Here is a 22658-nt window from a genome sequence, read left to right as displayed (position 1 = left end):
GAAGGCATGGAAAATGTCATAATCAGTTGTGGTCTTGCTGTGGTAAAGGTTGATGAGGCAAGGCTCTTTAGCCTGACAGATTTTTTGGTTGGTATAAACACCTTTTTTTTTTTTTTTTAAAAGGAAACAAAACCAAACCTGCTCTGGTAGAAATATGTGTAAGATCTTTCTACTTCACACAACCTTCCTATCTCAAAATTCTGCTTAACCTTGACTAGTTTTTAGTTATTGTATCTTTCAAAGGCCCATTTGAAAATTGACGCGCCTTGGGAAGGGAGCTGGCCAGGTGGAATGGACCCAAGCTTTTGAAGCCAGTTTACCAAAATAACCATTCCTGTCCCCATCTCCTTTCCTTTGCTGACCTCTCAAAAAAGAGGAACCATAGCACTAAATTTTCAATAAAAGTCTAAAGATTTAAAAAAAACAAAACCCCAAACCTTCCTATTACCCTTACATACACAATCAGGTTTCCAGAAGCTCCAGTGTTTCCCTCTTGCTTCTAGGAAAAAGTGCAAATAATGTTGTTTGACATTTAAAGCCTGCACAGAATATTTCTAAACTACTTTATCCTTCCAGACTCATTCCATATCATTCGTTCCCCTTTGTGAGTTCTGTAGTCCATCCACCCAGTCTGATTTGATTGGCAGAATTCTATTACTTGCTATTCCTTATTTACAGAATTCTTTTCTCATCTCTATATCTTTATGCAAACTGCTCCTTGGATCTGGAATACACTCCTCCTCAAATCAGTCTTTCAGAATCCCTAGCTTCTAGGTTGGGCTACTACACGCCTTTTCTTGATATTCCAGTTTACATGTCTCCCTCCCAGAAATTACTTTGTTTTTAATTGGTGTACATTTTATATTTACTTTTCTGTTCATGAATCCATTCCCTCAAATAGAATGTAAACTTGAAGTCAATGATGTGTGAATTCTTATCTTTATATTCTAGGAGCCTAACATTTGCCTGGCACATAGTAGGTACTTTTTTTTTTCATTGTTGGTACTTATTAAGTGCTTATTGAGTGAACGAATGGATGAAGGAGCATGCTTTTCATTCCTTTTTAAAGGCAGTTTTATCCAGATGCAGTAAAATTGTTGAGACTCCTGATAACCACTGGGCACTCTGCTAATATGGGTCACCATGGTAGTATGACCAGGAGGACTCAGTCACAGTGAGGGTATGTTACAATGTGGCTAAGGGTTAGAGCAAGGCAATTAGTTGCTGGGAGTTAAGGCTGGCAATATTAGGCTTTAGCAGCACAAAGCTGGAACAGACTAGCAGGTCAGAAATCTAGGACAGACAGAATGGAAAAGTAAGCCAGGGCAGCAGCAGTCGTCCTGAGTCCAACTTGATACTGCCACCCACCTCTGGGATCAGCCAGAAACTTCATTTATACAGGACTTCCACAGCTAGTCCCAGGGAACACTTTGCTTGAAGGAGAAAGCATATAAGAGACAAGACTGGGTGTGCCTATTTCAGAGACTAAGGAAGAGAAACAGTGGGAATTATGTTGCATTTGAACAACTCTCTTTTGTTTATTTTCTAAAAGACATCCAACTGTGGATATGTTTTCCCCGCGATTTTGGGGCAGTGCCAGTCACATGACAATAGAACACAGAACACTTTATGAGTTATGAAAGGCATTATGCACAAATAGTCCTGTGAGATATTAAGATTATTTCCATTTTACGCATATGTGAGGTTTACTGAAGTTAAAGGACTTTTTTTGAATCCAGTAATAAGTTGAATCTAAGTCTTCTGACCCTAAGTCCAGCATACTTTGTGACACTTTGTAGCTTTCTGCAAACAGACTATAACAGTAATTACAGTAGCTTGCTGAGAGATTTAGATGAAGATGTTAAGATAAATAAAGCAGCAAAGAATTGGAAAATGAGTAGATGCCCATCAATTGGGGGATAGCTGAACAAGTTGTGGTATATAAAGGTAATGGAACGTTATTATTCCATAAAAAAGGATGAACAAGCCGATTATAGAAAAGCCTGAAAAGATTTACACGAACTGATGCTGAGCAAAACAAGCAAAACCAGGAATACATTGTACATAACAGCAAGAATGTGTGATGATCAACTATGAAAGGCTTGGTTCTTCTCAGGGGTTCAGTGATCCAAAGCAATCCCAATAGACTTTGGACAGAAAATGTCATCTGCATCCAGAAAAAGAACTATGGAGATTGAATGCAAATTAACACATGCTATGCTCAGCTTTTTCTGTTTTTTTTTTTTTTCTCTCCCATGTTTTTCCCTTTTATTTTGATTTTTTTCTTCCTACATGATTCATAAAGCAACGTGTATTAAAAAACACATAATTTTTTGAAAAAATAGATAAAGATAAGACAAATCTAGTACACAGGTCATTACTATTCTTTTATCTTTTCAGTCATTCAACAAGTACTTATTAAGCACCTACTATGTGCCAGGAGGTATCTAGGTAGAGTGTTTGGCCTGGAGTGACTTAACCCAGTTTGTTTTAATTCTATAAAATAAGCTGGAGTAGGAAATGGTGAACTACTCTAGTATCTTTGCCAAGACAAGCTCAAATGGGGTCATGAAGAGTTAGACACAATTTGAACAATAGTGTGCCAGGCACTGTACTAGGGGGCTAGGGATAAAAGTACAAATAGTGAAAAAAATCTTACTTGTAAAGAATTTATATTCAAGTGGGAGAAACCATGAGAATATGCATACATGGAACATATATAGGTTAATAATACAGATACATACAAACTATATACATAATACTAGGTGGTTTGGAGTCAGATTAAAATCTAAACAGAAGCCTTTATATTTTGTTATAGAGATAAATAGGAAGCCACTAGAATTAGTTGACATAGGGGAGTCCCATGTCAGATTTGAATTTAAGAAAAATTCCATTGATAGCATATGTAAGATGGTCTGTTTAATTCTTTTCCTCTAGGTTCTGGTCTCCATTTTATGTAATTTTATCTGTTGGTCCTTCACACAGTCAAAGAAGCAATTAATTAGATGTTTGATTTCTGAAGGTGAAGCCTAATCTGGAATGAACCAGGAAAAAAAACATTGTAGCCTATTTCCTGGTTGAAATGTAGGGCATAAATAGGTTTTTGGCAGGGTGCTTCAGGAGTTATATCAGTAAAACATTTTTTCCATTTATTTGGAGTAAACCATTGAGTTGTTTTGTGATTGATGCATCTAACAGGCCCTGGGGCATTATTTTTGAGTTGTGAGTCCAGCAAATAATCAGAGTTTTACTGGTTTTGTGACCTTGGTCACAAATTTGACCTTTCTGAGCCTCAGCTGTTATATCTGTAAAATGAGAAGATTGTTCTTCAAAATAAACTTCAGTTCTGACATTCTGTAACTATGAGACTGCTTGTGGTGCTTTGGAGAGCATAATAGGTTTGGAGTTAGGAAGATCTGAGTTCAAATTCAACCTCAGACACTTATTAGCTGTTATATGAGCATATTAATATTTATAAAAAAAATGCTTAAGTATCTGACATATAGTAGATGCTACATAAATGTTTATTCTCTTCCCTTTCCTTCGAATGTTATATGGGAAAATCTAAAGCTCTGAATTGAATAAGTAGTTAATCAAATAAGATATACTTCTCTGGACCGCAATTGAAGATAGAACACAACACAGGCTTTCTTTCAACATATTATTAAAACATATTAAATTCTTTAGCAATTAAAAAAATTGGAGATGATAATTCCTATGACTGTTTATTTCCCAAGAATTTATGTTGGCAGTTTTAAGCTACAGGTCCAAAGGATTTCTTTTAAAATCTATAAGGCAATTTGATCTGTTTTTCTATTGTTATTTCTTAATTCTTGGCTCACTCGTTCTGTAGTTGTCTAATGTTGATTTTTAATGTTTTGCTGCTGGAGCTTTAATTTCTACTCAGTCATCTTTTGCCACAGGCAGCAAGCCTGTTTATTTCAGTAGTCCCCTTCTGGTACATCTGTCCAGCTGTCAGCAGCTCAAACTAATTTTTACTGTCATTCTTCCTTATTTTGAAATTGTTCCCTTTGATGGAGAAGTGCTAGCTGATTTCTTTTGCAATAGCTCAGCTGGTACAAAGAAAGGGTGATGAAAATAAGAGAATAGAAAAGCTGTGTTGTTTTTATTTTTAATTAACTATTGCCATTGGAGTTAGTTAGAGACTGATTTTGATTGATTAGGTAACGGTGCCCTTTCTTAACTGAGACTTGGGAGTTACCTTTGCTATTCTTAGAGTTCAGGAATAGTTTGTAAAACCAATTCCTTTTTGCCAGTGAAGGAACAATGAGCCTTTACTTTCTTGTACTGTGTAGCCTAGGGATCAGCTAGGTGGCACAGTGGATAGAACTCAGACCTAGAGCCAGAGACACTCACTTTCTTGAGTTTGATTTCTGTCTCAGACACTTTCTACTCATGTAACCTTGGGTAAGTCCCTTAACTGTGTTTGTCTTACTTTCTTCATCTATAAAATGAGATGGGGAAGGAAATAGCAAACCATTCCAATATTTTTGCCAAGAAAATTCCAAATGAGGTTAGGAAGAGTCAGATACAACTGAAATGACTGAACAGCATCACTACCTAACCTAGGACTCTTGTGTTGCATAGCCTTCCTAGGTTTTCTAAAGTGCATTTATGTACAGATGTGCTGAATTCTAGTCAAGTCAAAAATATTGAGGACTAGAAGAAAGGGATCTAAGAGGTTGTCTAGGTCAGGGCTTCTTAAACTTTTTCTACTCATGAACCCTTTTCACCCAAGAAATTTTTATGTGTCCCTGGGTATATATAAAATAGGTATACAAATCAAACATTCACTGATAATAAATCATAATTTTGAAATGCCCATATTTGATTACGAGACTCTAAACAATCACAAAACAGTTTAAGAAGCTGGAGTCTAGGCTAGCCCCTTCTTTTTTCAGTCAGCAATCATTATTTAAGTTCTTATTATCATTCAGGGACTATGTTTAATACTGGGAATACAAAGAAAGGCAAAAGCAAAGTCCTGGAGATAGTTTTGTAGAATTCATATTTTGTGGGGGGAGGCAATATACAAAAAAAATTGTATATTCATGATATATACAGTGCAAAAAGAAGGTAATTTCAGAGAAAAGAAACTGGGAGGCTTGAGAATAAACAGTGATCAAAGAAGGGCTTCTTAAAGAGGTAAGATTTAAGTTGAGAATTTGAGGGAAGTCAAGAGGTAGATTTGAGGAGGAAAAGAATTCTAGACATGGAAAAATGAGAAATTGGGAGATGGGAATATCATGCATAAAGTATAGCAAGAAGGTCAAGGTCTATGAATGGAGAGTGTATGTAGAGGGAAATAAAGCATAAGAAGAGTGGAAAGATAAGAAGGGGTGAGATTATAAAGGACTTTAAAAGCCAAAGAAAGGATCCCCAGTTTCTGAGATGTGCTTATTGCTGCTGATGCTTTGCGTCATTTGTCCAGCATAGTGGTTTCTCACTTGTTGTTTCCTACAGGGTGATTTTTGTGGTTTGTGGCTGTTGCACAATTAGGGTATGGAAGGCACACCTTCACATTAGGCTTCATAGAAGCTGTTGGTTGGTTTCGGGGGTTGATTGCCCAGCCCTTTGTTCCACAAAGAAGTTTTGCTTTGTATTTTGCTTAGCAACCTCTGCTGGAAAAGAGTTGTCTTTTTGAAGAACTGTTTTCCCTCCCAACTAATAGACTGTTTCTCTGATATATTCAAAAGTAGCACTTGAGGAGTCTTTTCTCCTCAGAATCTTTTCTCTTCTAGAGACAGTGAAATTCAGGAAGATAGATTAATGTTCTGTGGGAGAACTTTTTTGCAGTCTCTTTTTCTTTTCTTTTTCTTTTTCTTTTTCTTTTTCTTTTTCTTTTTTTTTTTTTTTTTTTTTTGGCAGATTCAACCTACTTTATTATGGGTTGGGCATGGCTAGCATTTGTCTGCTTTAGGAAAAGCCATCTCATTGCTGAAAGCCTTATTGAAGACAAAGTACATTTGTTTCATCCAAGTATTGATGCTTGTTGGATAGAGGGATTGGTCCAACTCTGCTTTACACATTTGTTTAGGATATTACTAAAGTTTAGAAATTAGAGTATGGTGGAAAGTGTCAGAGGAGACCTTAGTTCAAGTCTGGCTTTCAAGACTTACCAGTTGTGTGATTAGATGCACTAAGAATACAATACTTGTAGTACTTGTGATGAATTATTGCAAAGATGAGAGTATTGATTTTAATAAGCATTCATTAAGTTTCTGTGATGTGCAAGGCTGAAGATACAAAGACAAAACAAAACCTTTCTGCCCTTAACAAAATTATATTTTACTGGGGGGGAGGTATATGTCATGTACACAGAAACAAATGCAGAAGAGCTACAAAGTATTTCAGAAGGGGAGGGAGAGTGCCATTGGGAGAAGTGGAAAATCAGGAAAGAGTGCATGAAGCAGATGGCAAGCAAGTTGAATTTTAAAGGGAAAGGGAGTATTCCAGAGGCAGAAGTGAAGGAGAAAACATTCAGGCATGTGTAGTGTGGGGGATAACCTATGCAAAGTCTCTGAGGCAGGAAATGGAATGGATTGTTGGGGGACCAGGTCAGGTCATTTTGTCTTCACCATAGAGTTGGTGAGAGGAGTAATATGAAATAATATTAAAAAGATCTGTTGGGAGCTAGATTCTATAAGGTTTTAAACACCATGCTGAGGACTTTGTGAGGTATCCCAGAAGGGAAAGTTTCTTTTTTTTTTAAATGAATAAATATTTATTTTCTCCCTCTATAAAAAAAAAACCCAAAGAAAATTAAAATTCTTAAGAAATATTAATAGTTAAGCAAAACAGATCTACACACCTCCAATCAACATATAGCCACATGATCCCAAAGGAGTGGGAATCCTGTCCCATGCCTTCCTGTTAGTCCCTTTCCCTATATCTTTTCTGTGGAATGACCATCTGGTCTGGCTTCTGTAATGCAGATGAACCTTAACTAAACCTTTAATCTATGTAAACTTCCTTATGCTTTGGCTAACTTCTCTAAGGAATTCTACTATGACTCCGAAGATGGGATTGGGAAAGAGAAAATTGGAAATGTAAAGGAGGACAGGTTTAGTTCTGTTAGAGAATGGGGGGAGGGAACAGTAAAATTTTATTTCATGTCCTATCTGTTGTCTTGGAATTCTTAGTAGTAAAATAATCCTAAGCAAAATTGCATTTGTTTAAAGGAAAACCAGGACAGGCTTAGCAACCATATTGCTTGTAATCTGAGGTTTTGGGAGACATTCTTTCTACTTAAAATATGTGGAAGTTTAGCAAACAAATAAATAGTCCAAATCTGGAGTCTATTCTCTGATTTCTAGCGTAAGCTTCCATAGTTGCCTTTTATATAGGTCCATTTGACTCACTGTACTTCAAACAAACATTATCAGTTTTACAGGACAAGAAAATGAATATGTGGAATTTCCCTTTCCTCTATAAGGTATTTTGCCTAATGAATGTGTGGAATTTCCCTCTTCCCTATAAAGTATTTTGCCTAAAATTCTCAGACTTAGGAAAGTGAAGCATATAAATTCTCACTCACAACTATTATTTTTTATTTCCCTCTGACATCTTAAGCTGCCTAAGACAAGCCCTCTGGCCCTGCAGATGCCATCTCACCCCTGTTAGGCTGTCTTCTCCCTTGTCTCCTTTCCATTTCCCACAGCTTAGAGTTGGGTTGAAAGTTAATTCATTAAACTAATTTATATAAATATGTGAACGAAAGCTTCATCATCTTTCCAGGCCTTCATTCAAAATAAATTAATGCCAGGGACTGGTCCCTCTTAGGGACTATGAATTACAGTGACTGGAGGAGGATGTGCTTATTAGCCTGAGGAGTGAGCTAGCCAACGTTCCATGGGTCTTCCTAGATTCTTTTAAATGTTATAGCAAAAGATTGGTCCCTTAGGGTTAAAAAGAACTTTGAAGGGAAAGAGAATGCCTTAAGCTATTCAATCAAAAATTGTCTTTTCACAGTTTTACTTTGGCTTTTATTGGCCTCTGTCTTGAATAATTCTCCCTCCCTCCTCCCTTTGCCAAGATAACAAGATATTCTGGAAAGCATATAGCAATCCTTAGCTTAGAGTTATGAGTCTTTATTTCTTGGTAGTCAAATCAATAAAGTATACATTAGTACCTACTGTGTGCCAGGCCCTGGGTCTAGAGACCAAAACCCCTCTTGGAGCTTAGAGTGTACTGGGGGAGGGCAAGAGAACTACATGTGCTGTGTATAAGAAAGTAAATACAGAGTAGATAGAAGGTAATTTCAGGGTTGAGTGGGGCATTAGCAGCTGGGAAGATCAGGAAAATTCTCATGTAGGAGCTGGCCCCTGAGAAGAGTTTTGAAAGAAACTAGGAATTCTAATAACAGTGAAGAGGACATAAGGGACAGCAACAAACGGTGCTAATGTGTGAAGATGGAAGATGGAAAGTCATGTGTGATGAACTGCAAGAAAACCAGTTTCACTGGACCATGGAATACAAGTAGGGGGGAAGAGAAATGTGTAATAAGATCAGAAAGGTGGGTTGAAGCAGAGTTCTGAAGGGTTTTATATGCCATGCAAAGGAGTTTGTAGAGGTAATTCATAGTGAACCACTGAAGTCTATTGAGCTCCAGAATGATGTCATGCTTTGTTTCTGATGTCAAAAGTAGGAAGATCACTGGCAGCTTTGGGGAAGGTGGATTGGAGAAGAGAGAGACTTGATGCAGAGATCAGTTAGGAAGTCAGTAAAATGATCTAGGTGAGAAGCATGGATGAAGACCTGAAGGAGACACACACACACACACACACACCACACACGGAGAGAGAGAGAGATTTAAAAGAAAAGAAGCCCTGTGGAAGAGATGTTATAAAATTAGAATCAATAAGACTTGGGGTTGAAGGTTGGAGAAGAAGTTGAAAGTAGTAAGGAGGAGAATAAAAAGTTGCCATTCTGGATGACCTCTCACTAAGATAATGCATTTAAAATTTTCTTTTTTTTCGTTTTCTTTTTTAGCTAACCTTTGGTGCTTAGCTTCTAGTGGAAAGTCTTTCTCTCTTTTTCTGAGAGAGCCAGTCTGTCTAGGATCTGAGTAACTGAGCCTAGGAATACAGTCTGCTCCTGAATTGGTGGGGGGCCAGGAGGGGAGTGGAGTGGGGAGAGAAATGTGCCTTTCTCTATCCTTATCTGCAGAATACCTATTTTCTCCCCTGATCCACTGGAGGTAAACTAAAACTGAATTGATTATTATTTCAAGGATTAAATCATTAGCCTTTCTTTTGCTGAAGGAGGGCCCAAAATGGTTAATAATGAATCAGTTCCATTTTTATGAACATATGGCGTGTGCTTGTGTTATAGTATGAGCCCACAGTATGAGGCCCGGGAGGAGTCTAACCCTTTGGTCTGAAGAAAGAGTCAGTGTGGAGTGGGCCATATTGGGATTTACCTCTCTCGTTCCTTAGAAGCAGGTCTGCGTTTCTAAACATCCAGCCGTTCAGGAGGATTTCCTGTCACTTTGTAGCGTTATAATTTACCAGCATAAAAAACCTCCACCCGTTTTGTGCTATTGTCTGGTCTCTCTTTTTTTTTCCTTTTCCTTTTCCTTTTTCCCCCCCTTTTAGAGTGGGAGGGAAGCCAGATGGAGCATACTGCAGTCTGAATGAACCCTGAATGACAGACTAACGTGGATGCTTATTCTGTTTCTTCCTCAGCTCCAGAAGAAAAGGAGGTAATTAAAGGACAGTATGGGAAGCTCATAGATGCTTACGGCTGCTTGGGCGAGCTCAGGTTAATATCTGGTAAGTGTTCATTCAGGTTAAAAATGACGGGAATCAGGATGTGCATGGCTGTGCTCCACAAATAGCTGGGCAAATAGCACCTTTTGCGTCAGGTCTGAAAGGCTTTATGGGGTCCAGCTGTTTTATTTTGCAGCTGTAATCAAACCTTTTCAGCATTTCTTTAGAAAACTAAACTTGCATCTTAGTGCAGATGAAGGGGGGAAAGGGGTGAATGACTGAATCTGGAGCATCGTTATTTATTCTGTAGACCATAGGCAGCTAACAGCTTTAGGCTGGTGTGAGACGAGACAAGACTGCTGTAGTGGAGAACAACCCAAATGAAAACCTGCTCTGGGGAGCCCTGTCAATTTTTTATTTTTTTTGAGTGACATCTCTAAGGTTAGAAGATGCCACTAAGGACATCAAGTGAAGGACAGGGTTGATGGGCTGAATTGCTAAGAGTCTTCCTTGGGGAGCAGAGAGCTGAAATGGGGTGGTGTAGGGATTATATATATGGTAGGAGTCAGAGAATAGAAATGTAGATTTATACAACGAAGGTAAAGAAACCCTGATTTAGAGCTAGGGTGGGCGTGGGGCGTGGAAATTGAGTTTTTAATTTTATCTGATCCTAGAAGATATAAAAATATTGGGGTTCAGCATCAGATAGGCTGGAAAACATAAGTTCAAACCCTGCCTTTGACACAACTCTGTAGATAAGAGAAAGGCACTTAATGTTTCTGAAACTCAGTTTCTTTATCTATAAAATGGGGATAATGCTATGAGATCCATGTTATGGGGCTGCTTTGAAGCTCAACTGTAATAATTAATATGTATATACATATATATATAAAGACATATATATATATATACATACACACATGTATATAAATTGGTCTATAAATGTCATTATTGTTTTTTTTTTAAGCTAGTGTTTCAAGCATACTGCATTTTGGGAGTAATCTGGACATAGGATGTATAGTTTAAAATATCAGTAACTTCTAGTATAGACTAAACAATTTGGTTTTGGTTGTGCCTGTACCACAGATTATTGATCTTTCTGGGTCCATTATACCACAGATTTATTCTCTGCTAACTGGACTAGCTCAAGAAATAGGTTTTATTTTCTTTATCTGGAATCCACTCATTTTTCACCCATTATCTTTTTTCTGGCCTGCTGGCAAAGAGAAGGGAGCTGCAAATTCCTTTCACATGACCAAGACCATTGTCTAGCCTTCCAATTTATCTAAGTTCCATTTCAGGAATTATGATTAAATAAAAAAAAATGGGAAATGCTATGAACTGTTCCTCCCTAGATTTAAGGATTTCTTCCTTTACCTCTTCCTCTACATCCCAGAAATTTCAGGTAGTAGATATTTTACAGTGAATGACTTTAAAAAACAAACAAAAGAAACCTCAATTACTTTTCTTCGTCATATTTTTCACTACACTTCTGCAGGTTTTGCTGACATAAGGTAATTGTTCTTCAACAGTAACCCTTCTCTCAGAGATTGTTCCAAGTCTTCTCTTTTTTCAAACCTCTTGTTCTATCCCACTCCCTTTTCTCTTAGCAGATGACCTTACTTCTTACTTTAGAAGGGAGTTGAGGTCACCAGACATAAACTCCTTTAATTCTCCACTCTTGTACCTCAAACCTCTTTGTTTCCACCTCTCCCCTCTTTCATTGCTTCTGTCTCACAGGATTAGGTGGTAATTCTTTTTGCCAAGAATGCTACTATCATCTCTTTTAGATCTTTGTTTTCTTGGTCATTCTTTCTCTTATTTTTGATCTTTTCCTTTTCATTGACTCTTTCCCTTCACCTACAAATATATTCGTGTCTCTCTTATCCTAAAAAAAAAAAAAAAAAAATCTTGTTGCTACCTTGCTATCCCCACCAATTTTCATCCCGTAATTTCTCTCTCTCTCACACACACAGAGTTGTTATTAATAAACTCTCCAAAGGAATGCCAAAATTCATTGATGATACTCTCAATCCCCTGGAAATTTGTCTTTCAGTCCTACTTTATTGAAACCTCCAAGGTCATAAATGATCTCTAAATGGACTTTTCTTACTTTTCATCCTCAACCTATTGAATTTGACATTCCTGACCTTTCCATTCTTCTTCATATTCTTTGGCTTCTATGATAGCGTTGTTCCTTGGTTCACTTTCTATCTGATTGACATCTCTTGTCTTATTAATAGTTGTCATCTCTTTCTTTTCCCTGATAGGAAATATGGGCAACTAGGGGGCACAGTAGATAGAATACTAGCCCTGGAGTCAGGAAAACCTCAGTTCAAATCCACCCTCAGTTACTTACTTAGTTGTATGATTCTGGATAAATCACTTAACCCTGTTGCCTCAACTGTCAAATGATTTAGAGAAAGAAATAGCAAACCACTCTAGTATCTTTGCCAAGAAAACCCTAAATGGGGTCCCACAGAGTTGGACACTGAACTACTTTTCCTGAATGCACTGGTCTACCTCATTTCTCTCATCCATTCCCATGACTTTGATTCTCTTTTCTGCATAGAAGACCCACCCCACTAGTTTCAGTGCTTCATCCCCACAGCATTGCAACCTGGTTGTTCTGATTTTAAACTCAACATATCTCAAACTGAACTCCTCCCTTATTTTTCCTAACATCCTAATTTTGCCATTATACCAATTACTCAAGCTCAAAATCTCAATCTTCTTTGATTCTCTTTTCCCTCATTCCTCATATCCAATTATTGTCAAGTCCTTTTTTTTTTTTTTTTTTTAAATCTTTGATATTACCCATGCTCTGGTGTAAGCCATCTTATTTTTTTTCTGTCACTGTTCCAACCACTTGAGCTTTCAGTTCATCTGAAATGTGGGAATAGGTTTTCAACCAGTGTTCTTCTCATATGTTTTCTTTCAAGCTACCATTTACACTACTTCTTACATAATCTTTTTCTCTGATCATATGAGTCTTCTTAATACCTGACATATAAGAGACAAAGTTCTTATTCTGTCTCCCCACTCAGCATTCCATCTTCCAGTGCTATGCCTTTACTTAGGTTATATCCCACGTCTGGAATGCATTTCTTCCTCACTTCAGTCTGCTAGGATTTCTAGCTTTGAAATTCATTTCATGAAGCTACCTCCTCAGTTCCCCCTAATTGTTGATGCTTTCTCCTAAAATAATCATATATATACACTTATCCGTTGAATCCACCAATAGAATGTTCCTGAGGTCAGGGACTGTATTTTATTTTTGTCTTTTACCTCCTGCCCCCTTCTAGGACAACTAGTTCTCACAGTGGATAGAGTGTCAAGAGAGTCTCCTGAAGTCAGGAGAGTTCAAGTCCATCTTCAGACACTAAATGTGTGACTGGGGAAGTTACTTAATCCTACTTAACTCAGTTTCCTCACCTGTAAAATAAGCTGGAGAAAGAATTAGCAAACCACTCCAGTATCTTTGCTAAGAATGAAGAGTTGGACACAACTAATCAATTTATCATAGTTACCCATAGTAGGAGTTTTATAAAAACTTATTGGATTGGATGCAAGGCCCTCTTCAATCTGGCTCCAGTTAATCTTTGTATTCGTATGTTTCCTTATTCTTCCTTTTAGCACTTTGTATTTTAGTCAAGCTAGATAAATAATTCCTGCTTTCCTCTTGCCCTGCCTTTTCTCTATATAGGGCATCACTCAAGCATGGAATGTATCCTCACCTCAAACTCTTGAAATCCTTCTTTTGAGTCATAGTTCAGATATCTCCCAGTTGGAATGTACTAACCAGTAAACAGGCAAATACAAGATAATTTGAAGAAAGAGAGAGTGCAAAAGAAGTAGGAGCATCAGGAAAAGCTTCCCTTAAGTCAACTAGAAGGTTAATTGAGTTTTAAAAAGAGCTAATGTTTTTTAGCAGGAAGGAGATAAGATGCAAGTGGAATCCATGCTTGGGACAGCTTATGGGAAAGTATAGAGAAGTATTATATATGGTGAATTGTAAGCCAGTAAAGTGGTGAAGAGCAATATGAAATAAATATTTGAAAGGGCAGTATGAAATTGGAAGGGCTTTCAGTGCCAAACTGAGGACTTTTAAATTTTATCCTGGAGGCAATCTGGAATCACTGAAGACTCTCAAACACGATGAGTTGATAAGACTTGTGCTTTAGAAAGTTTGTTTTGGCAGCTCTGTGGAGGATGGATTGGAAGGAAACGCATCTGGAAACAAGGCAGAAGATGCAGAAGCATAAGAGCCTGAACTGATTCCCTCAGTAGAGGGAAGATTGTGAATGTGGGAGATGTGATGGTAGGATCACTAAAATTTGACAGCTGTTTGTATATGGGGGAGTGGTGGTGGTGGTGAGGGACAGTGAAGAGTTCAGGATGGCTCTGAGGCTGTTAATATAAAGAGATTTAGAGAAGATAGGATGATGCATTCCAATTTGGACATTTGACATTTCAGATGCAAAATGTGCTACTGGAGTTCAGGACAGAGGTGAGGACTGGAAATACAGATTTAGGAGTCATTGCCCCCCATCACCTGAAGACATCTATTTCTTCCTTTTTCATTTTCTTATAGCATTTTGCCTGTACTCCTTTATTTGCACTTACTACATTCTCCTTTTTAGCAGAGTTATTTGTATACATATCCTATCCCCTTCCATTCATTAGCAAGCTCCTTCACAATGGGATCTGGATAGTTTCTATCTTTGTATCCCAGGTCTGACCATGTCACTTATCCCTGCATTAGACTCTTGGCCCCTTCCTACTTCCTTGCATAAGACAAGCCAAGTCCACATCTTGTGCTTTTCACTCTTTTTTCCAATAACTGGAAGTTTTCCCTCCTCAGTGCTGGCTCCTGCTAGCGCCTCCCTTCTGATATTGTGTGTGTATGTGTATACATACAAAAGTATATAATAGCATATGTGTGTGTATATGTGTGTGTGTGTGTGTGTATTTATATATATAATAGATAGCATTTATATTGTGCCCACTATATGTCAAGCACTTTGCTAAATGGTTTATAAATATTAACATATACTATATGTGTATTTGTATGTATATACATGTATTATGTATATACATACATATTATACATTTTAGATGGGAGATAATCTTCCAACTATATATGTATATACATGGGTGTACATGTACATATATTCTAAATGGGAAGTAATATCATATACACACATATACATACACACATATATAATGTAATTATTATATTCTTGAATATGCACCACACTGTAAATGGATAAATTTATGTGTGTGTGAGATTTGGACATAGTTGTTTGCATATTGTTTCCCACATTGGTCTATGAACTCCTGGAAAGCAGGGACTATATTTTTATCTTTCTTTATTATGTAATAAGGTACCTGGCACATAGATACTTAAATCTCATTGACTGGTCATTTTCCTTGAGTTGACATTTATTATGAATTTGTTGCATTGTAATGACCAAAAATTGTTTCTGGTTTTGCATTTGAAAATCTACATTTTTCCTGGCTGTGTGATCCTGGGCAAGTCACTTAACCCCAATTGCCTCAGTAAAAAAAAAAAAAAAAAATCTACATTTTTAAGTGTAGTAATTTTCTCATATTGAAAATAAGAGTTAGACTAAGCCTATACCCTAAAGAATAAAAAAAAGAGAGAAAGAAAAGCTCCTAGAGACGCAAAAATATTTATAGCAACTCTTTTTATCTAGTGACAGAGCTGGAAACTAAAGGAGAGCTTACCCATCAATTAGGGAATGACTGAACAAATTATGTTATATGAATGTTTATATGAATATTTATGCCATAAGAAATGAAGAAAAGATGGTTTCAGAAGAAACCTGAGAATAATTATGAACTAAGGCTGAGTTAAATGAGTATTGAACAAAAAGAACAATTTATTTTATAACATTAACATTGAATGGTTTTTGAGGAGCTGGGAGCTCTGATAAATACAATGATCTACCATGATTAAAGATAGACAGTGATGAAGAATTCTTGCTGTACAGGAATTCTTCTGACAGAGAGAAGACTAATTTACAGAAGGAAATGTACATTTTTAAATGTAGCCAATATTGGAATTTATATTGCTTTATTTATTTATCTGAGATTTTTTCCCCCCAGTGGCTTGGGGGAAATTTAGGGAGAAAATAAATGCTTAGGAATTAAAAACCAGATGGTTAAAGCTTTACCACTCATTTGGGAAAGTCATTTAACCTTATTGAGTATTTTCCCGTCTATAAAATGAGAATAATATTTATCTTATTGATCTGAAAGTTTGCTATCAGGTGAAAACACTGAAAAGTATAAACAGCCATTTAAATGCAGGTGGATATTATTGATGGAATAAATTTATTTAATTATTCTGTCATCAAATCACAGAACTCAGTTATATGTGTGAATAATGCAGGGTAGAGCAGTGAATGGCTTGGACCATTATGACCCACCTTGAATGTGGAGTGCTAAAAGAATGGTATTTCCCAGAATTTCAGAGGACTCTGGGGAAAGGAATAGAGAGACTAATTACATAGCAGGGAAGTGTTTCTGAAAGTATTTCAGTTGGGGGGAGAACGATGGGAGAGCAAAAAAGCCATCTCAGAAGAACCTTGGGTAAGGCAGAAGAACACTGAGCAGCTCAGGTGATACATGGATAATTTAAAGTTCAAAGCTTTAGGGCACACTCTAGTGGGAAAGTCACTTTAGAGTGAAAATCCTTGTTTCTGATATATTAACTTTTGGAATCAAATAGAAGTAAGACTATCTACAGAATCTTGAAACGAATAACTTCTATAAACTAAGTGAATAATTACATAATGATTCTGCAAGAGGAAAGGAAGAAAACATTTCTTTTTTTTTAAAGGCACTAATTAGATTGGCACAGTGGATTGAGTGCCAAGGAAGACCTGAGTTCTAATTGGTTTTTAGATATATGCTATTAGTGTGACCCTGGGCAAGTCACTTAACCCTGTTTGCCTCAGTATCCTCTAAAATGAGGTGGAGAAGGAAATAACCAACCAGTCTACCAAGAAAGCCCCAAATGGGATCTGTCACATGAAGAAAAAAACTGAGCAAGAACAAAGTTAAAATACCTTGTGGAAATCTTTTATTTAAACCTTGTAGCTTAACTGTCAGCAAAGGGAATGATGTGGTCCTTGAACACACTGAAGTGATTTGGAAAAAAGCCTAAAAGGTTATCACCACCAATATAAGGCTGTTGTGACCAGTGGTAGAAGGTAGGAGGGTATAGCTATGCAAAACACTCACAACATTGTTCTTGAATAAACAAAGCCTGTGTTGTGCCTGCTGTTATCATCAACCCCCATCCCAGTAGTGAAAATGACAAATGATCGCAGAGAGGTCAATGTAGCTCTCAGAGAGACCATTCCTCTCTGTTTAAAAATAAATTTTATATCTTTTGTTGTCACATCATCTGTATATCCCAATGTAGTCATCTCCTATAAAAAAAAAAAAAAAGAGAAAAAAAATACAGTTAAGCAAAGCTAACCCACACTTTGAAATGCATACAGTGCTGTACACCCAAGTTCCCCATCTCTGTAAAGAGGGAAGGGAGGCCAAAATTGATCTTTCATTTCTTCAAAAAAAAAAAATACCTTTTATTTTTCAAAATATATGCAAGATAATTTTCAACATTTACCTTTGCGAATTTTGTGTTCCAAATTGTGTTCCAAATTTTTCTCCATCCCTCCCTTTTCCCTTCCCCTAGACAGCAAGTAACCCAATATAGATTAAATAGATCATTCATTTCACTGAATGCAGTTTTAGTTGCTTTTCTTTTCATTTTGTAATGCTGGAGAAACTGAGACAAGATAGAGTTTAGAGAGTATTTAGTATTTTATTTGAAAGGGAGAGATTTACTGGGACCAAATGGATCCATGGTTTGGTCTGAGGGCTGAATGAGACTATGGTCTCCAAGAATCCAGCAAACAATGTGAGTTCTCAATGACATATATATACGCGGCTCAGACTCGGGGTAGACTGAGGTAGGGGTGGAGTCAGGGTGCTGAGAGCCAGAATGGGACTCTGACAGGATGGAGGGAGCCACTGGAGATGGAGATGACATAATGGGGGGAGGCACCCCAGAGATAGGGAGAGGCATCTTGATAAGATGGTATCTGATATTCTGGTAGCTTGGGATGGGGGGGAGAGGCATTCTGATATTCTAAAATATAAGATTTTTTATCCTTATCAAATATTCTGATTAAGAGGAAGGGCTAGTTTTGCAGGATTGAGAAGAACAATTATAAATTGAGGCAGAACAATTAGGGAAACTGAGTCAGGATAATTAGGGAAACTGAGTCAGAACAATAAAAGAGAACTGTGACATAACAATTTACATTGTTGTAGTTGATTGTGTATATTGTTTTCTTAGTTGTACTATACTTTGTTTCTCTTTACTTCTGTATTTTAATTCCATCCATCATTTCTTATAGGATGGTAATATTTTACTATTCATGTCCCACAATTTGTTTATACCTTTCCCTATCTTTACAGACTATTTTCAAAGGAGCTCTGGGGAGATTTGGTAGAGGCAGAGAGGTGAAGTGGTAGATAGAGTCCTAGGTCTGGTATCAGGAAAAACCTGAATTCTAATTTGGCTTCATTCACTTTCCAGCTATGTAATCTTGGACCAGTCAACCTCAGTCTGCCTTTTTCTTGGGAATAATATTAGGATTACCTTGTCTGGGTTGTTGTAAGGACCAAATGAGGCTCCTAATACACGTTTACCCCCCCTTTTTCCCTCTTCTTGCTTGTGACTGAAGACCTTACATTAAAGAATCTAGAGAACAAATTTGCATCTTTTTGGGTGAAGAGAATTTCTCCTATGGAGCTGAGATTGTCTTTCACATAGAGGATCTGGGAGTGAAGAAAGTAGCCAATAGTTATTGCCAAGGCTAAGTAAACAAAGAAAGATCTTTTTAAGCTCTACTTGTCTAGAGACGCCCTCCTCTTTCTAATTGGATGCTTATATTTTGACCTCTACTTGGGATTATGGGAACTGAGGTCTCTCCTAAACTGAAACAAGGGGTTGATTACATTATTGAGGTCTTTTCTTGTTATCATTTTTTTTTTCTTGTTTGCCCTTGCCATTTCAATTTGTGTCGATATCCTAGTTACTATCTATTTTCCAGGATTTTGGAACCTCCTTCCCTTTGGCTGTGCCTTCTGTTTGGGTCAGTATGGTTTTTATCTGGCTTCCTGGCTCCTGACCCATTATCATTTCTGATGCTTTCAGACTGTAGTGGATAGAATGCTTAACTTGCTATTTCTTTACCACTGACTGGAAGGCACCAGATTTATTCCCTACTCAGGGCTATTCACATCATCTTTCAAACCTCTCTTTCTGAAGCACCCATCAGATTCTGGATGCTTCTCCAGTTTGGCACGCTACCAGGAAATGTGTTTAAAACATAAGGGGGCTGAAGTTCCTCCTTCACTAAAGCTATTTAGGGAGTGGTTCTAGTCATTCAATTTATGACTCGAATAAATTTTAACTTGTAAAACCTACCTTTGTTGGTTACATTTGAAAGCAGCAATATGAGCTCATTTAAAATTCATATTTCCATCAGCCTCCTGAACTGAGATTTCTTTCACTCCCTAGCTGCTGCCGCTCCACACCACAATTGGTTTTGGGAATGAAATGTTTCAGCACCCCCAAGATTCTTTGTTTTGAGGAGAGATTTCTGAATCCTGAAAAAGTGGGTGTGATTCTTACAGCATATAAAATATGGCAGCCAGCTCTAGAACACTCTGGGCATATGATCGTGCCCTTTTCCTCATTTCATCCCTGCTATGCTCCAAGCATTCTCCATAGCTGTTCCCTATACTTGGAATGTTCTCTTATTTAGGCTCTGAATTTCCCAGCTTTCTTTAAGTCTCAACTAAAATCCTACATTTATTGGAAGCTTTCCCTAATTCCTCTTAATTCTAGTCCCTTCCCTTTATTATTTCCTATTTATCATCTGTCTTGCTTTGTATATATTTGTTTGCATGTTATCTTCCTGTTAGATTGCAAGCTCTTTGAGGGTAGAGACTCTCTTTTGCATCTTTGTATCCCCAGCACTTATCACAGTGCCTGGCACTTAATAGGTGCTGAATAAATGTTTATTGATTGGTTGATAGTGTTGAAATTCATTTCTACTTGGGCTACATGGGAGTTCTGAGGGATTCTGTCTGCTTCATTTAGGACATGGAAGAAGGGCTTTGGATTGAGTTAGGAATTCAGGAAAGAATAATCAGTCCGATATATAGGGGAACATCAGGGCAAAAAAACTAAATTCTGGTCTTGACTCCCATGATTATCTCAACTCTTGGCCCTTAGAATAAAATCTGCAAAAGACATGTCCAGAAAATAATAATAATCATTTTTAAAAGACCTGTCCTAGGGATTCCTTGATTTATTTAGAGCTGGTTGGGACCTCAAGGGCCATCAGAAGCAACTATCATTTTAACCTTGCTGATGCCCAAGAAGTTAAGTGACATGTTCGGATAATTGTTGGAGACATTTGAACCTGGGTTTTTTGACTCCAGAACTTCCTTCAGTCTTTTAATATCTTATGGCTATAATAAGAGAAATAATACAATTAAATGAAAATAATTTTAGTTTTGGAATGAATAAACATTAAGTGCCTACTATGTGCCAGGCACTATACCAAGCAAACTCTAGCTTTATTATTACTCAACAAGCATCACATTATCCTACTATTATTACTAATTGTTAGTAGCCTCTTATGATTTCTTTACTATTCAGTTCTATTTATTAGGTATGAGTCCTGTACACTACCAATTTCTTCACCTCAGTTTCCTCCTTTGTAAAATGGAGACACAAATACTGGTACGGCCATATAGCATGTAAGGAAAGTACTTTGTGAACTGGAAAACAATATGTAAAATGCAAACAAACTATTGTTGTAATTTATTTCTGAGGCTTGGAAAGACTTATATGAACCGATGTTAAGTGAGGTGAGTGGAACCAGGAGGACATGGTACAGAACAACAACAAGATTATATGATAATCAACTCTCATGGATGTGGCTCTTTTCAACAACGAGGTGATTCAGGCCAGTTTCAATGGTCTTGTATGGAGAGAGCCATCTACATCTAGAGAGAGGACTGTGGGGACTGAGTGTGGACCACAACATAGCATTCTCACTCTTTCTGTTTTTGTTTGCATGCATTTTCTTTCTCATTTTTTTTCCTTTTCAGTCTGATTTTTCTTATGCAGCATGATTGTGGAAATATGTGTAGAGGAATTGCACATGTTTAACATATATTAGATTGTGGTCCAGGGAAGAAGGGAGGAAGAAAAAAAATTGGAACACAGGGTTTTGTAGGAGTGAATGTTGAAAACTATCTGCGTATGGTTTGAAAATAAAGCTTTATTTAAAAAAGGCAAGCAATTTGATATAGGTTATACAAGTCTAGTCACTGAAAAAATATATGTCCATATTAAATGTGTTATAAAAGAAAAGACAGAATTTCCTTCTCCCAAGAAAAATTAGAAAAATATTTCTTTTAAAGTATATTTTGAACTGAATTCAGACTCTAACAGTTCTTACTCTGGAGAGGGGTGGGATTTTTCATTATAAGTCTTTCAGAGTTGTATTGCTGAGAACAGCTAAGTCATTCGCAGTAGATCAACTGACAATATTACCATTACTGTGCATAATGTTCTCCTGGTTCAACTCATTTCACTCTGTATCAATTCACATTGATCTTTCTATTTTTTCTGAAAGCATCCTTCTTATCATTTTTTCTTTTAGTAAACTGAATTTTATTTTTTTTCCAATAACATGTAAAGATAGTTTTCAACATTTAATGTTTTTGGTAAATTTTGCTATTTATTTTAAATCTAAATACAAAATAAGAATGTATAATTTATTTCTGACATGCATTTAAATATCTACCTCTTTTGTTCTTGAGTTTCATCCTATGACTCCAACTTTATTTCCTAATATTTTACAGCATTCCTGTTCTGCTTTAGCCAAATCAGTCATCTTATCAGTCTAGGACATGTACTATTTTTCTTTTTTACTCTATACTTTGGTTCATAATGTCCTCCTAGGTAGAGCATGCTTCTTCCCTGAATATTCAAATCCAACTCATTCTCATTGTGGTTCAACTCAAATATTACTCTCTCCATGGAGCTCTTTTAGATGACTTTAGCCCACAAAGTGATCAACTGCTTTTTCTGAACTCTTCTTTTTTATATTGCTCATTTTTAATCATATTGCTTTATATTGATAATTAACTGTTTTATGTGGATAAAAAGTCTGTTTATTTTCTAACGTGGCCAATGCAAGAATTTGTTTTGCTTGCATATGAATATTTGTTTTAAGAGGTTTTTGTTATTTGTTTGTTTTTTAAATGATGAGGGGAGGTGGAAGGGAGAGAAAATAGATGTTAATTGAAAAAATCATTTTAATATCGAAGTATATTTAATGTATTAGTGCATTTAATATCAATTATGTAATAAGACATATTGTCTTGTTGATTCAATAAGTCCACATATTTAATCTTTGTGTATCAAAAAATATATATATCATCTAGTGGATTACATATAGTCTAAGTTCTTAGAGGGTGGGCATTGTTTTGTTTCTCTAGTATCTTCTGCCAGTATTTGTGGTATATATAGTGGCTACTGTTTATAAATTTGTTGAATGAATAAAAGCTGGACATTATTTTTTTTTCTTATTAATTCCATTGCATGGATGTGTGTGGAACAAGTGGTCCAAAGAGTCTTTTGTCTTCACAAAGGGTTCAATTGATCCTAAAACATAACAACAAAACAACCACATGAGAACTAATTTAACCATTCAGGAGAACAATTTGGAACTATGCCCAAAAGGCTATAAAACTATATATCCCTTTTGATTCAGCAATACCATTAGTAAGTCTGTA

The 22658-nt window shown here is 36.7% G+C and overlaps 1 protein-coding gene across 4 annotated transcripts in view; it reads left to right on the top strand.

The window, feature by feature from the left end:
• Positions 1 to 22658, top strand: part of SYNJ2 (synaptojanin 2) — a 132433-nt gene that overhangs the window by 16061 nt on the left and 93714 nt on the right. For all 4 annotated transcript variants that reach the window (XM_031937565.1, XM_031937564.1, XM_031937567.1 and 1 more), the window contains exon 2: positions 9708 to 9794. In XM_031937565.1, coding sequence (XP_031793425.1) covers positions 9708 to 9794 — 87 coding nt within the window. The remainder of the gene's footprint in view (positions 1 to 9707; positions 9795 to 22658) is intronic.

The sequence above is a fragment of the Sarcophilus harrisii genome, chromosome 4 (assembly GCF_902635505.1).
Source record: "Sarcophilus harrisii chromosome 4, mSarHar1.11, whole genome shotgun sequence".
In the NCBI taxonomy this organism is placed as follows: Eukaryota; Metazoa; Chordata; class Mammalia; order Dasyuromorphia; family Dasyuridae; genus Sarcophilus; species Sarcophilus harrisii.
The sequence above is the reverse complement of the archived record's forward strand: the minus strand, read 5'-3'. Positions and strand labels throughout refer to the sequence as shown.